General features: G+C 41.6%; 1 protein-coding gene across 1 annotated transcript in view; it reads right to left on the bottom strand.

Annotated features, from left to right (window-relative positions):
- kdr (kinase insert domain receptor (a type III receptor tyrosine kinase)) overlaps positions 1-5,530 on the bottom strand; it is a 35,038-nt gene extending 29,508 nt beyond the window's left edge. Inside the window, exons 1-3 of the mRNA XM_022664454.2 lie at positions 5,210-5,530; positions 2,021-2,117; positions 1,662-1,876 (exon numbers count right to left, since the gene is read on the bottom strand). Of these exons, the coding sequence (XP_022520175.2) occupies positions 1,662-1,876; positions 2,021-2,117; positions 5,210-5,273 (376 nt within the window). The 5' untranslated portion in view covers positions 5,274-5,530. The remainder of the gene's footprint in view (positions 1-1,661; positions 1,877-2,020; positions 2,118-5,209) is intronic.
- Positions 5,531-16,453: the final 10,923 nt, after the last annotated feature.

Genomic DNA, 16,453 nt, shown 5'->3' with positions numbered 1-16,453 from the left:
AGACTGTACAAATACCAGCAAACACGAACTGTCTAATGGTTGTAGAAACTAAAAATCTCCAAATTAATCAGGGTAAATGACAATGAATCTTCCAGATTCTCACAACAACCAAATACATGTATATCATCCAACATTTACATTTCTGTTTGTTCATCTTTTTCCAGTGTGTTTAAACTGACCGTTACAAGTTTTTACTTTTACATAGCATAACAAACTATACACAATGCATGCTCATGTTTTGCTCCCCAACTTTCCAAACGCTCCTCAACTTTTCAAACATTGGCCCTTAACAGATTTGCTACAATATTTTACAATACATTTTACGTGAGCATCTTTCTGTAGAACTTGATCTTGTATTCTTAAGTTCCAGAGTTCTGTACTAGGCCTACTGTTATTTTCATTGTAAGTGCACACAATGTACGTACAGATGATAACAAATCTCTACAAACAGAAAGACAACAGAGAGAGCAACATATACCTTTTGGTTTTTGTATAAGTTGAAAGCACAAGTTACAGCTGTTTTACACCATGTGATGCTAATAAGGTGTGCTTTTAATAAATGTACTCTTTCAGTCTTTTCCCAGCTACTGATAATGTGGCTAAATGGTTCTTAAACAGCTTTAAACATTTATATATTGCAGAATGCATGACAGATTATGTTTCAGATCAGGTTTGAGACTATTAACTACTGATTTTTTTAATATTTCAGTAAAGTAAAATGTGACTGGTCTCCTGCTAACAAAAAAGTGCAGCAATATCCTTTTCCTTATATCATTTTTATACATTTAAATAACTTTCTTTTTTTCGCTGTTAAAATTGTATCATATTTTTAACTTATTTAATGGTTGGTAATGTTTTAGTATTAACGCTTTTAGGATTACTGGATTTAAAATCAACTACTTTGCTGAACAAATTTTTAATGGATATATAAATAAATTACAAATAAATGTATAAATCAACAGGGATTACTTTAGCAATTTGACATAGCATATAACATATATTGTGTATTGTGTTTTACAAAATTTACTGTCACAATAAATGATTAATTATTTAAGTAACTGTATAATTGTCACGTCTATTACTGACTGTGTAGTCCAAAACCGGGACTCCTCTGTATCCGTCAATGGACAATCTCTGCCTCAGGACTCCAACCCCCAGAATGCACCTGTGTCTGACACGTGTCCGGACTCCACCAATCAGCGCACCTTCTCTCTCTCGTCATCACCGGAATTCTGAGATTGCTTTCAGCTGTTTGTTATTAACTTACTGTATATAAGTCAGTCTATTTTCACTTGTTTTCCGCGAAGTATTGCCACTGTTATCCAGCGACATACCGAGCGTTCTCTATCTTTTTGTATTACCGTGTATGACCCGTTTTTTGTCTCGCCCGTTCTGCTTTGTTTACTCTGTGATCCTCCGGTTTTTTGACTCTGTATTTTGGCTCAGGTTTACTCTTTGTCTAACGTTTCAGCTCTAATGCATTGGTTTATTGTCTCTCTGGTTCTGACCCTCGCCTGTATTACTACTACGCTCTCTGTTTTTGCCCCATTTATTAAAGCCTCATCTAGTTTTTACCGCGTGCGTCTGACTCCGCTCTGTAACGTTACAGAAATTGATGATGACAGTCCTAATTATATGTATTATCATTGAGAAAAACGTACCTTGCACAAAGACGTACACCCCCAGCGAGGTCTTCCTATCCTCCACGGCCAGGTTTCTGTAGGAGCAGCGATACTCTCCTGTCTCATTAGCCATGGCTGCGGTCAGTGTAAGTTTACTACAGAAAAGTCCATCTCCGCTGCAGTCGGATACATTGAGTCTGCTTTCAGACCCAGTGCGGTTATGAGGTGTGTACCACTCCAGGATCTGGCGGCCCCTATAGGACAGGTAGACAATAACACATTTGATATTAGGCTAAAACAGTGGAATATTCTTTACATTACATAATACATTTTAACATTTACTTTCACATTTTAACTACTGTTACATTTATCTTTTTTTGTAGTGTGTTTAGCCTTACCTGCAGGTTATCTCCAGCGTGTCAGAAGCATTGATTTTGAGTGTTTTATTTGAGATGCTTAAGATTGGAGGGTCAGGCACAAACCTGAGCTCCATAGCTGTAAACAGAAGAGATTAACGGTTTTATACATTAAATAAACATGGCATATATTTTTTCATTAGAAGGCATCTTACAACTCCATTATATTGATGTTTTCAGCTCTTCTCAAGTTCCTCAAGTCACCCTGCACTGACAAATAAGGATATGGATAACATATGGATACTATAATACTATTTTATTATTAAATATTAGTTAACATGCTCTGCAATATATGTTTCTAACACTTTTGTGCATATCATCTGTCTGTAAAAAAAGAGCGTAATTAGTAATTAGGTCTGTTTAATCAGATAAAATGCCTAAAATATTTCATAAAATTCACTCGACATATGACAATCGAGGAGAGCATTTGAATAGTATCATCCAGACCTAATTCAATGTTCTAAGCCACAACATTCAGGAATTTATTAGTGTACAGAGTAAACAGTAAATTTGCCAGTCTTGAATCAACACTGATTTTGTTAAACAAACATTGTGAGTGTTGAAATGTAATTAAACACTGGCAAAGTTAATGTGTAGCGCCAATCTGGGTAATAGTTTGAAGGATATTTACTTAATGTGCTTCATGTCATCTTTTCTCATTACCATAGTAACATCATCTTTTAATTTGAACATCCATTGTACCGACATTTCTCATAACACATAGAACAATGTGACACAATCCAGAAGCTTCTCTGCACCAAATTTAAATTTTCTTATTTTGATTCATCTGACCACAGAACAGTTTTCGGGTTTGCCAATTTTAATGAGCTTTGACCCAGAAAAGACAGCAGTGCTTTTGTCAGAGGTCAGTGGCTTCTTCTTTGTATCAAACAGTTTCCACCTGCATTTGTATATTGCATGCTGAACCGTGTTTCTGGAGGTGTTCCTGAGCCCATGCAGTGATTTTCAGAAGAGAATCATGCCAGTTTTAATGCTGTTTTACCTGAGGACCTTAGGATCACCAGCATCCAATACTGATCCCTCTCCCTTGTCCCTTACACACAGATTCTCAGATTTTTCAATTATGATATGTACTGTACATGTTGGGATAATCAGGAATATCTTTAATTTTACATTGTGGAACTTTTTCATTAAAATTGTTTCACAAATTGTTGATGCATCTTTTTGCAGGTTGGTGAACCTCTCCCCATCCTTGCTTCTAAGAGTCTTTAACTCTCTAAAATGCTCTTTTTGTACCCATTCATGGGAGTTAGTCATGAATTGCTCCTATTGCAGCTGTTTTTATTAGGACCAGCTTTTTGTTGCCCTGTCCCAACTTTTTGGAGATGTGTTGCTCCCACACATTTTACGACAATTGGGAACTATACTATTTTCTGTTCTTTTTTACATGTATTTATATCATGAGGAATTCGATTTGGGGTTTGTATATTTTTATATTAATTAAATATACAAAGTATTGTAAGCAGAGCTGAACCCAAAACCTTACTATTTTCAGTACTCTTGCTTTGTATAATTCTCATTAATGCACATTTCTCCTTGTATCAGCAGCATAAATACACCATAAACTATACAGACTATAGCTGATAACAGCAGTAGTGAATCCGACTGCTTGAACTGGCCTGGTTCAGAATTCTGGGCCCATACAACTGAAATATTTCAAAGCACAAGTACTGATCTAAGACCAGCTTCCATCCATGTATTCTTCTAGAGACCTGAAGTCCACCTGATCCAGGACCAGCACTCTTGGAGAATTCTGGAGTGTGCAGTCTAAGCTCTGGGGCTATTTTTCCACTGGAGCAACAGCAGCAGTGCAGAGAACTGACTGTGTCAAAACAGGAAGCTGGGGCAGATGGGCCGGGGCCGGCCTAAATGGCCCCACGCTCCAAGCCCTGAGGTGGGGTTCCTGCTCCAGAGGAACCAGGGCAAGGGACAGCACACACACGCACACAAACATCGGCCCACAGCTACAATGAGCACACCCCACAGGGCCCCACTAATTCAAACATTTGATTTAAGAAGTGCTGAGATCTGATCTCAGAATTGTTGCTCACTGAGGTCATTTCAAACAACAATGCCAGTGTGGGAATGGCACCAGGTTCTGGGCAAAATGGTCACAAGTTTTAAAAAAAAAAAAAAAAGAAAGAAAAAAAGATGAAGGGCAAACGTTTAATATGAGCAGTCTGTCAGAACTAGCATTTGATCTTTATTATTTCTTTGATGACTTGTCATAAGAAATTATGTTTTCTACAATTAAATATTTTTATATTAACCTACAAATGTAATGTTAATGTATATATATATATTTATATATATAATATTTTGTATGTTTTTATACATAATTTTGATGTTCTCAAGCATTTTAAGACACTAGTCTGATACCCCTCCCTTCCTGAGCTGATTACAATTAAGCAGGAAAGAGTGGGTGCGATATATTTAGAGCTACTAAACACTTATTTATTTCTGAAAAAAAAATTGATGCACTAAATGTATTCGAACATAATAAAAAAATTAACATTTAACCAGAGAAAGGATATCGAACAAAATTTAATTAAGGTTTCATTAGTTTTGCCACTTTTCTCACCATAAAATACATAGACTATGTGTTTTTTTCCTTGCTTTTCAAATAAAACTTTATTGTTTGGTAATTATATATATAATTTTTATATATTATATTTATAATTCTATCTATTTAAACACACATCAAACACATATGAGTTTTTTTTTAAACTCTGTTGTTGTTTTTTTATTTATTTATATCTAGATATGTTGTTGCTTTTGTTTTTTTATTTTGTTTAAATCTAGATATTAGTGTTGTTTTTTTTATTAATTTAAATCTAGATATATTTTTTATTTAGATTTTTTACATCTATTCACTTACTGGTTTTGCTGTGTATTTTACTTTGAGTAAAATATTTATAATGAGTGGAACAATTATTAAAAATTACTTTTTGGATCTTTTTATATGGACTTTTACTTAAGAAGGGTTTTTACGTCTTTTCCAATGACAACAACATAAAAGACATAATAAACAAATCCGGGTCACTGCTTCATAATAAAACAATATGCAGTTATATTTATTAGATTTTAGGCTTTTGGTGGGTAAATAAATTATTATTATTATTTTTTAATATAAATCTGTATTGGTCTTACCTGTCACCCAGCTGACTGCAGAAATAATGCCCACCAGAGAGAGAAGTGAAAATGGCTTTGCCATGGTGCGACCACCCTGCCGGACTGTCCCCGCATCAAACCCCTCTTAGAAGTTCCCACAGGACGGCTATTCTCAGCTGCGCATCAGGACCCACAGCTCCACACTCACACACACACTCTCTCACACACACTGCTGTCCACACTCTCTCACACAGTCCTGTAGCGGAACCCGGAGATAATCCACTCAGCGATGCCCCGCGCACTGCAGGAGACCCGCGCGCTCCACACACACACTGAGGGAGCAGCACAGAGCGCGTGAGGAGGGAGATGATGGGGGGAGAGGGAGGGGCCGGTGACCCAGCCTCAGTCTCGAGCCTGGAAACGTGTGATAAACTGGACTGTGGGGAGTTTAGATCAGGTCTAGGAGTCAGGATGCGTCTTATCAAACACTAATTACCCCAGCACCTAAACCTATCAAGCAGTGAGTGATATCAGACCTGAACTGACCTGCACTCATAACAGTGATACTAGTGACTCTCACTACCAATAACAACAGACTCCTGTTCACAAAGCACAAATACACTGCCTGGCTAAAACAAGCAGGTGATCTGGTATTGTTGCAGTTGTTCAGGTCTGGGTTCAGTAACAGTATGTGCTGAAAGAATGAGGTCAGCTGACTACCTGGATATACTGAATATAGACCAGGTTATTCCATCAATGGATTTGTTCTTCCCTGATGACGAGGATATATTCCAAGATTACAATAACAGAATTCATGGGGCTGGAATTGTAGAAGAGTGGTTCAGGGAGCATGAGATCATCATTTTCACACATGGATTGTTCACCACAAGAAAAAGTGCAAAAGAAGCTTAATAAAAAACTCTGTTTACATCCCATAACACTAGCTTCAGCTCCGAGCGCCACCATCACTGAACTAAAAAATTACATAGACATAAATATACATAGACTTCGCATAGCCTGCCTCTTGGCGCCAGATGCTACGCTATGCGGAGCTGAAGCTAGCATTATAGGATGTAAACAGTAGTTTTTTAATAAGCTTCTTGTGCACTTTTTAAGTTATTAATGCATCATTTTAAATGTCAAGGTTCTCTGAATTCTGTCAAGGAGGTGTGGAGCTACTTTGAGGCTGGATAACAGTGGAAAAAGCGATTCATCGGGTCACCCGAGTCACCCAGTCTGAAGGGTGTTTGGACTGTGTATAGCTGGACAGAGCATCGTCTCTCAAAAGTGAAGCCACCACAGGTCGGGCGCCCCCTGCTGTTCGGTTTCAGAAAGCTGTGTAACCCCACCCATCCCCATAGGTTTCAATGGCAAAACAGACAACTTTCAATCACGTTTTTTTCTAATATACTGTATGTAACCCCTCCTACATCCCAGGCCAAAGGGACAGGGCCCCAAGTTCATTAATTAGACCTCTCCTGTAAATTTAGCTACCAACTGTAAATATGTCTTGAAGAAGTAAAAGACCTAGTCACAGGTAATTAAAGATATGTGGCTGCAATGAGTACTCCCAGTGAAGTTTATTGATGCACAAAAACAAAATGTATAAATGGGGATAAATAAAACTATACACACTAATGTGTAATTAGATCTGAAAATACCAATATAGGGAAAGAACTGATGTATTTCTTTTAAACCTTCTATAACCTAAATAACTTCAACTTAGGTAGACAATGCAGTGGACTCAATTAACATATTTAGTAATACTTGTTTAACAAAAAGAGGGGGAAAAAAAAAATACATTTATAAATAAATACAAAGAGCCGGCAGTAAATAAGAAATAAAATAAAAAAAACGTTGCAGGCCTGATACTGTTTCTGAACGGAGATGTTTACTCACAGTCACTCTTGACGAATTGACTCAGATTCATGACTCAGATTCTTGACTCAAATTCTTGACTCAGATTCTTGACTCAGAGCGGGTAGTTGGCCACTCTCCTCTACCTGAACAGGACTGAACTGAAGAATTCCCACGTTGCCGGAGGAACCACAGGTGCTTCCTGGCTGACCTGTGGCGCTATCCGGGGTAAAAGTGCTCCCACGAGGCACCCAGAGGAACCACGAGCGTTATCCTGGTAGCTCGTGGCGCTATCTGAGCGGCGAAAACACGCAGCTCCGCGTGGCTCGTCACTAAAGTTAAATCTCGTTACGGTTAGCCGGCTAGGCTAACTTACAAGCTATAAACAGAGTTAAAACTCATCTAATAGTGTTCAACAGCGAACTCTCTCAAAGAAAAACACTTCAGAAATACATACTCACTTAACTCATGGGTCACTCTGGACCCAAACTTTAACAAAACACCAAAAACGCCATAAAACATCCAGAGCTCCTGTATTTTTTCCCTCGTCCCTCTCTCTCTCCCTCTCTCTCCCTACACACACACACCGCTACTCCATTTCCCCGCCCCTTCAACCAATCAATGGAAAAGGAGGTAAGATTGGCAGGTAGATGACCCAATAAATGGACTCCCTAACCCTCTAAGGTGCTTGGGATGTAAGAACACTTTTCAAAATACTGTATAATTCAACGTAGAAAAAATATATATATTCTTATTACATTAAAAATCTTACACAAACTGCTACAATATTTCAGTACCATTCAACAACACCTATAAAACATTTTTTTTTCAGTAGTTAGATACATAGAAGCATGGAACTAAATATAGAACTGAATTATATTTGGGCTACACCCTCCCCCTTCTAAACGTCTGATGTCCTCATCTGACTTTTAAATTTTACTAGGCAGTTTCATTCGAGAGTCAACCGAACAGAAAAACAGGGGACAACTGAGGGTTCTACTGGGGGCGTGATATATATTCTCATCCCTCGGTGTACAATAACTAGAGGCTGGTCAGATGAACTCCCAAGCTCATCATAGCTCAGACGAATGACAGGTTTAACAGCTCTTTTACCCAAAGAGGGGTCACTGGGCATCATGTCTGGTTCGGTCTCCTGTTCCTCCAACAACTGTTGGTCACTGGTTGAGACCTCCATTGTATCAGAAACATCACAAAATTGCGATTCGGGTGCATTTTCCTCCCCTACAGACATAGGTATGTCTGGCTCCCCAGGGGGTTCTTCCTGTTCTGCAACTTCTGCATCGACAGGCTCACTTGCAAGATCGTGGCTCGGCCCCTCTGGCTGTAAGGATGGACTAGGAAAATGTTCAGAGAACTCAATAGGTCTGACATAAGGCATGTCCTCTTCCAAATCAGACTGCTCATTTTCTGTTTCAAAATGGCTCTCCGTGACTCTCGTTTGCTGCTGGCGACGTGTCCGAGCTTGTTGGTCCCCAAGGCTTGAATGTGAGTCTGCTATATCTGAAACATTTGGTAAACGCATCAGACAGCCAATGGGTAAAAGGTGGTCTCTGTGAAGTGTTCGGGGCACCCCTACTCCTCTCTCAGGTTTGACTCTGTACACAGGTATGTTAGGCATTTTTTCTACCACTGTATAAGGCACAGAATTCCACTTATCTTTCAACTTTTGTTTCCCAGTACTCCCTAAAGCACGGACCAGAACCCTGTCCCCCACCTCTATAGGAAGGTTGTGTACTTTGGCATCATAAGCCTTTTTGTTTTTGTCATGGCTCTTGTTAGAACACTCAACAGCCAGTTGGTATGCTCGACGCAGCTCTTCACGCAGCTTTTTCACGTACATCTCATGCTTGGCTTCCTCTTGCCCTCCCAAAGCAGTGCCAAAGCATACATCTATAGGTAAACGTGCTTCCCTACCAAACATTAAATAATAGGGAGAGTACCCCGTAGCATCATTACGGGTGGAATTATAAGCATGCACCATAAGTGCAACATGTTGACTCCATCTGTGCTTCAATTTTGGATCCAGGGTGCCCAGCATGGACAGCAGTGTGCGGTTGAAACGCTCTGGCTGGGGATCCCCTTGAGGGTGATAGGGAGATGTCCGGGATTTTTTTATACCCAGCAGGTCAAGTAGCTGCTTGATCAGGCGACTTTCAAAGTCACGCCCTTGGTCGGAATGGATACGGGCCGGCAGTCCATAGTGGACAAAGAACTTTTCTAACAGTACTTTGGCTACGGTAGGGGCCTTCTGATCCCGAGTAGGATAAGCCTGTGAGTATCTGGTGAAATGGTCTGTCACTATAAGGACATTAGCAATACCTTTAGAATCTGGCTCAACAGATAAAAAATCTATGCATACCAAATCAAGCGGGCCTTTACTAGAGAGCTGACCTAATGGTGCTGTTCTGCGGGGCAGAGTCTTTTGAGCTACACACCTGCCGCATGTTTTAATGTAGTTAACTATGTCCGATGCCATTCTGGGCCAATAAAACCGGTCTCTGACTAATTCAGTAGTCCTTTCAACTCCTAAATGGCCAAAGTCATCATGTAGAGAGCGTAGAACTGTATCCCTGTAAACTTTGGGAAGTACTAACTGGAAAATGTCATGCCCTCCTCTGTTGGTTCGCCGGTACAGGAGTCTATTTTTTAGCACAAGCTTCTGGAACTCACGTTTGAATAAGGGCATGTCTGGCATGTCACTCTGGAAACCCAGGGGCCACAGACCTCCATCTACAGCATTCCGGACCCTACTGATGACTGCATCAGCCTCTTGTGCTCTCCTCAAGTCCTCTCCACTCAGTTGCTCCAGTGAACTAACACCCAGTCTAGTGGGATAGGCATATAATTCTGGAATAGCATTAGGTGAGGCTCCTAACTGCTCTACATACCTGCTAGGCATGTCAACAGAAACATTCACCTTCTTACAGGAAGCTTTTACTGCGGCTGGGGAGATCCACCCCACATCATCGGTGGCATTTCGAGACAAAAGATCTGCATCAATATTCTCCCGTCCAGGCCTATACTGGATGCCAAAATCATATGTGGAGAGGGCAGCAAGCCATCGTTGCCCAGTGGCATTCAACTTAGCCGTAGTTAAAACATATGTGAGTGGATTGTTGTCAGTTCTCACAGTAAAGTGTACCCCATATAGATAATCATGGAATTTGTCAACTATGGCCCACTTCAGAGCTAGGAACTCAAGCTGATGAACCGGATATTTTTTTTCAGAACAGCTAAGCTTGCGACTGGCAAAAGCTACTGGGCGCAAACCTTCGGGATATTCCTGATTCAGTACAGCACCTAAACCATCCAAGCTTGCATCCACATGGAGAATATAGGGCTTTGTGGGGTCGGCAAAGGCCAGGACAGGGGCATTTGTGAGGGAGTGTAGTATGTTTTGGAAAGCTTCAGTACAGTTTGGAGTCCACCTATTCCCAAATGGCTCTGACTTTCGAAAGTACTCTGATTTGTCCCTACTGGTAGCTCTACCTTTCTGAGTAGGTAAGTAACCTCGGGTGAGGTCAGTCAAAGGGCGGACAATAGACGAATAGTTGGCTATAAAACGTCTATAATACCCGCAAAAACCTAAAAAAGACTGAAGGGACTTAAGGTCTGTTGGCTGTTTCCACTGGGCCACGGCCCGAATCTTTTCAGGGTCAGTAGCTATGCCGGCCTCGGATACAATGTGACCCACATATTTCACTTGAGCCTGGCAAAACTGGCACTTGTCAATGGAAACCTTAAGTCCGTACTCTTCTAAACGATCCAACACTTTGAGCAAGCGCTCCTCATGCTCCTCCAAAGTCCGCCCAAACACAATCAGATCATCCAAATAAACTAGACACTGCAGAAGATTCATGTCTCCTACTGCTCTCTCCATTAGCCTTTGGAATGTAGCAGGGGCTCCAGTGATCCCCTGCGGCATCCTCTCGAACTGGAAGAACCCAAGGGGGCATATGAAGGCTGTTTTCTCTTTGTCTAAATCGGCCATGGCAATCTGATAGTAGCCACTCCTCAAGTCCAGTACTGAAAACCACTTACTGCCTGTTAAGCAATCCAAAGCATCATCAATGCGGGGCACTGTGTATTGATCTGGGATGGTGCGGGCGTTTAAGGTGCGGTAGTCGATACACATCCGTATTTTCCCGTTTCTTTTCCTTGCCACCACAATAGGGGATGCATAGGGGCTACGAGATTCTTTTATAATTCCTGCTGCAAGCAGTTCTTGTAGATGTCGCCGGACCTCATCAATATCAGCAGGAGCAATCCTTCGAGACCTTTCCCGGAAAGGACGGGAATCAGTGAGTCGAATACCGTGCTCCACCCCCTTAGCCAGACCCACATCCCATTCTTCCACAGAGAAGACCGGTGTCCGTTTTGATAGTTTCTGAGTGAGCCTTTCTCTCCATTCTGCCGGGATAGGAGAATTGCCAAAATCAAACAGTGCTGGATCAATTTTATCCTGGAGGGAAAGTTCCGACTTTACTTCTGTGACCACATCAGCCTCATGAATTTGAGCAATAACAGTGCCCTTGGAAATGTTTTTTTTCTTTCAATGACTCATTTTTCAGGAGTACTGAGAAGCGATTAACATCCAAGTCTGAGGGGAGCAAGACGCAAGGAGACAATGCCACTCCAGCAGGAAGTGAATCCGGGCCCTCTATGACTAGGATACCTGGTTTTCTTGGTTGCTTCAACACAGCTTTTCCCACAGCCAGGCAGGTCTTTCCCGGGGGCAGCTTAAGTGGGCCAGGCCCTTCCCACTTTACATTTCCCACACTATCGTCCGTGTCCACCTGACAGACACTTTGCAACACCCTGTCTGGTGAACTGGTGCACACCCTCCATGACTGAGCAGTCTCTGAGACACTCCCATTTGACCCTGTGTTGGGCTTATGGCAGAAAGCCCTGGCGTTGGTACCAATTATTATGGGTACTTGATCAGGGCCTTGTGGATCTGGGCACACTAAAGCCAAAATGGGGGTGGCTTCTCCACCGTCGTCAGGGAACTCTACACTAACTCCGACATAGCCTTTGTAGGGATAACTTGTATCGCTCAAACCCCAAATAGCAAGACTGGAAATAGGCTGAATGGGTACATGGGACAAGTATTGGTTGTACCAATTTTCAAATATGATAGATACAGTGGAGCCACTATCTAGCAGAGCTGTACATGGCTGCCTCCCAATGATTACTCGACTTAAAGAAGGTTTCCCCACTAGACCATCAGGGACACCTTGGACCCCATAGTTGTACACAGCACTCTTCTTTACACTACAGTTTTCTGTTGGCTTGGCCTCCTCTGAAACAGGGGGCCGACTTTCCTCCTTTTTCTTCCTCAGAGAACGGATCAACCGTGTAATGACCCTAGCAGAGTCCTCCGGCTCTTGACAACGAGTAGCCAAATGACCATCCTGACCACATCGAAAACAGAAAAAATCATCAGCATTACTGGTTTCTTTTGACTTGTTTTGACTGAAAGCTTGATTTCGGGTAGAATATGTTCCTTGAGTCTCTCTATTTCTCCAGTTTTGTGCTTTTGCGGGCGGAACATCGACATGTTTCACAGCCATAGAATGAAGCTGATGCTGCAGATCTGAGACTTGCATTTGTAGTGTCCGGACCACTCTGTCAGTACACATTTTTACCTCTTGTTCTTTAGCGTCATTCAGGGTTTCGGAGCAGGCGGGTGTGGTCGCTACACTTTTAGCAGCCAGTTCAGACACTTTGAACTTTAGCTTCTCCAGTTCGGCTTTTAACTTGTGAGTTTCGGTTGCAATTGTCTCAGCTTCACCTGTGGTCCTTACTTGGCGAACAGTGGGTTTGTTAACACTGGGGCTTTGCTTGTGGCGTGTTAATTGCCGATCTTCTTCTCCTCTTATCTCATTTAACAACTGCAAGAACGAGGGAGGCTGGTCTTTTCTCTCTCTCAAACGCAGCTGCAGAAGCATCAAATCGGATTCAACAGCACCGCGTAATAGCTGCTCTATTCTGGCACGGTCGCGAGACTGTGGCTCTAGACCCCCTCTCTGCACAGTTTTAGTCAAATTTCTCTCCATCCTTCTTAAAAAATCTGACAGCCTTTCTCCTGGCACTTGCCGTAAAGCTCTAAAGGCAAAGTACAAATCCTCACCAGACTCTGAAATCCCAAAAGCAGTCTCCAAAGCTTCAATATACGCTTCAGGGTGGGCATTAGGTTCATTGAACCGAACGGCTTGAGCTATCTCCAATGCGGGCCCCTTTAGGCTCTCCACAATTCTTTTACGCTTCTCACGGTCAGAGCAGTCACACTCATCCATCATTAATCGGGCCTGTTCCAGCCAAGTATCCAAATTTTCTTCTCCAGCTGGAGTGGGTATTATCCCAGAAAATGCTCTCAAACGCCGGAAGGCATTGCTTTCATTAATAGGTCTGGTTGTTTTTTCAAAGAACTCACCCATAGCTTTGAAGATGCTTTCAGCTGTTGTAGTTGGCTGTGACTCACAGGTATTCTGCTTTGCCCCTTTTCTACCATGGTTGGGAGAAACTGTGTCAGAAGAACTTCTTGGTTCTTGGGTTGGAGATTCGCCCCCAGAGTGACCGTATAGAGCCCACGGCTCACCCCCTTTAAGGGGAGGGACATCCAAAGGAATAACTTTGGAATTGACCTTCTCACTACATTCACACAATACTGCTAAACGTTGTGTTTGGGAGTCAAACATTCGCCCCCGCACACGTACTCTCCCAAGAGCTTTAATGGTATGCATCGTGTCTTCTATTTCATACACCTCTGCATCCTCTGGTACTTCCTTAATTAATATAGCATGCTCAGGGTCTATGCCCTCCCCCTTGCACCAGTTTCTGAGTAGGGACATGTCTAAGGTGAATTTGTTTCAGTGCTTTATTAGAACTGGCTTTTAATAATATTTTATATGGTATTATCTCTAGTTAGGTTATCTTCACTGGGTGCAACCACATGAGCAATACTTTACATCCGCTCAGTTTAGGCTGCCTAAACTATAACACTGGTATTTGGTTGGCTACAGGAAAGATCCCAGCGGTGCCTCCATTTTATGTAACCCCTCCTACATCCCAGGCCAAAGGGACAGGGCCCCAAGTTCATTAATTAGACCTCTCCTGTAAATTTAGCTACCAACTGTAAATATGTCTTGAAGAAGTAAAAGACCTAGTCACAGGTAATTAAAGATATGTGGCTGCAATGAGTACTCCCAGTGAAGTTTATTGATGCACAAAAACAAAATGTATAAATGGGGATAAATAAAACTATACACACTAATGTGTAATTAGATCTGAAAATACCAATATAGGGAAAGAACTGATGTATTTCTTTTAAACCTTCTATAACCTAAATAACTTCAACTTAGGTAGACAATGCAGTGGACTCAATTAACATATTTAGTAATACTTGTTTAACAAAAAGAGGGGGAAAAAAAAAATACATTTATAAATAAATACAAAGAGCCGGCAGTAAATAAGAAATAAAATAAAAAAAACGTTGCAGGCCTGATACTGTTTCTGAACGGAGATGTTTACTCACAGTCACTCTTGACGAATTGACTCAGATTCATGACTCAGATTCTTGACTCAAATTCTTGACTCAGATTCTTGACTCAGAGCGGGTAGTTGGCCACTCTCCTCTACCTGAACAGGACTGAACTGAAGAATTCCCACGTTGCCGGAGGAACCACAGGTGCTTCCTGGCTGACCTGTGGCGCTATCCGGGGTAAAAGTGCTCCCACGAGGCACCCAGAGGAACCACGAGCGTTATCCTGGTAGCTCGTGGCGCTATCTGAGCGGCGAAAACACGCAGCTCCGCGTGGCTCGTCACTAAAGTTAAATCTCGTTACGGTTAGCCGGCTAGGCTAACTTACAAGCTATAAACAGAGTTAAAACTCATCTAATAGTGTTCAACAGCGAACTCTCTCAAAGAAAAACACTTCAGAAATACATACTCACTTAACTCATGGGTCACTCTGGACCCAAACTTTAACAAAACACCAAAAACGCCATAAAACATCCAGAGCTCCTGTATTTTTTCCCTCGTCCCTCTCTCTCTCCCTCTCTCTCCCTACACACACACACCGCTACTCCATTTCCCCGCCCCTTCAACCAATCAATGGAAAAGGAGGTAAGATTGGCAGGTAGATGACCCAATAAATGGACTCCCTAACCCTCTAAGGTGCTTGGGATGTAAGAACACTTTTCAAAATACTGTATAATTCAACGTAGAAAAAATATATATATTCTTATTACATTAAAAATCTTACACAAACTGCTACAATATTTCAGTACCATTCAACAACACCTATAAAACATTTTTTTTTCAGTAGTTAGATACATAGAAGCATGGAACTAAATATAGAACTGAATTATATTTGGGCTACATGTAATTCTACCTCCATTATTTAAATGTAACAGCTAGTGTAACCTCTGCTTATATTGATAAACTTTAAATCCACACAGAATTCATTTTTTAAAACGTTATTCAGCTCTATTCAAAAAAGGTGTGGTTATTTAAAAAGGGCTGGTTATGGGCGGGACCAATAACAGACCGTCAGCTCCGCTCCGCCCCGCTCTGCAGCCTGTGACCGCGAGGCAGCCCTCAGGGGCGGGGTTATTTAAATGAGTAGGCAGTCTCAACACAGTCTTTCTCCCTCCTCTGGTCTCTACTGCGCAGAATCGGGTATCAGGATCACCAACATGGTGGAAGATTTTGGCTTCATTTTTATTGAATGAATGGGAACAGCGACACGGCGTCCATCTTTTTTTACAGTCTATGGGACAAACTGCTAAAATTTTTGGATCTCGGAACGCTGTGGGAGAATGTAGGTGTGCTATTTATCAAAGATAAGTATTTTTATTATGTTTTACTACAACAAAATGCATTTTACACCAGAGTTCTCCTTTAAGTATAGTGTATGATGGAGCCTATATTATTTATATTCTATATTATATATTATATCATGTAGTTGGAGGTTCCTGCAAGGCCTTGATTAGTAAAAGATCCACCAGTAACTCTGTTAATTAAGTTATTTGAGTACCATAGTGGCTATTCAATATATGTTAGGTCTTATAGTGCATGTCATACATATACAATCACCAAGACAATTTCCTCATGTGTCTACGTGGTTATGTTACTGAACGCCACCAGAAAAAAATTTGAGCGTTTAAACATTAGCTGTGCTGTACTGATGTGCTCAGTTGTTCTGCACTTGTTTACTGTGTTGCAGGTTGTGAAACAGCACTGTCCACTCAGAAAGGGGTTGAGGGGAAATCTCTGCACAGTCTTTTCCTGCTCCTCCCTACAGTGTTCAGCAGGGAGGTCTCTGAATTCCAGAGTACCTCTTCTACGCAACTTCCAGCTTCAGCACCAACATCCCCAGCCCCCTGCTCATTCCCCCCCCT

This window comes from Astyanax mexicanus, chromosome 1 (assembly GCF_023375975.1).
Source record: "Astyanax mexicanus isolate ESR-SI-001 chromosome 1, AstMex3_surface, whole genome shotgun sequence".
Lineage (NCBI taxonomy): Eukaryota > Metazoa > Chordata > Actinopteri > Characiformes > Acestrorhamphidae > Astyanax > Astyanax mexicanus.
The sequence above is the reverse complement of the archived record's forward strand: the minus strand, read 5'-3'. Positions and strand labels throughout refer to the sequence as shown.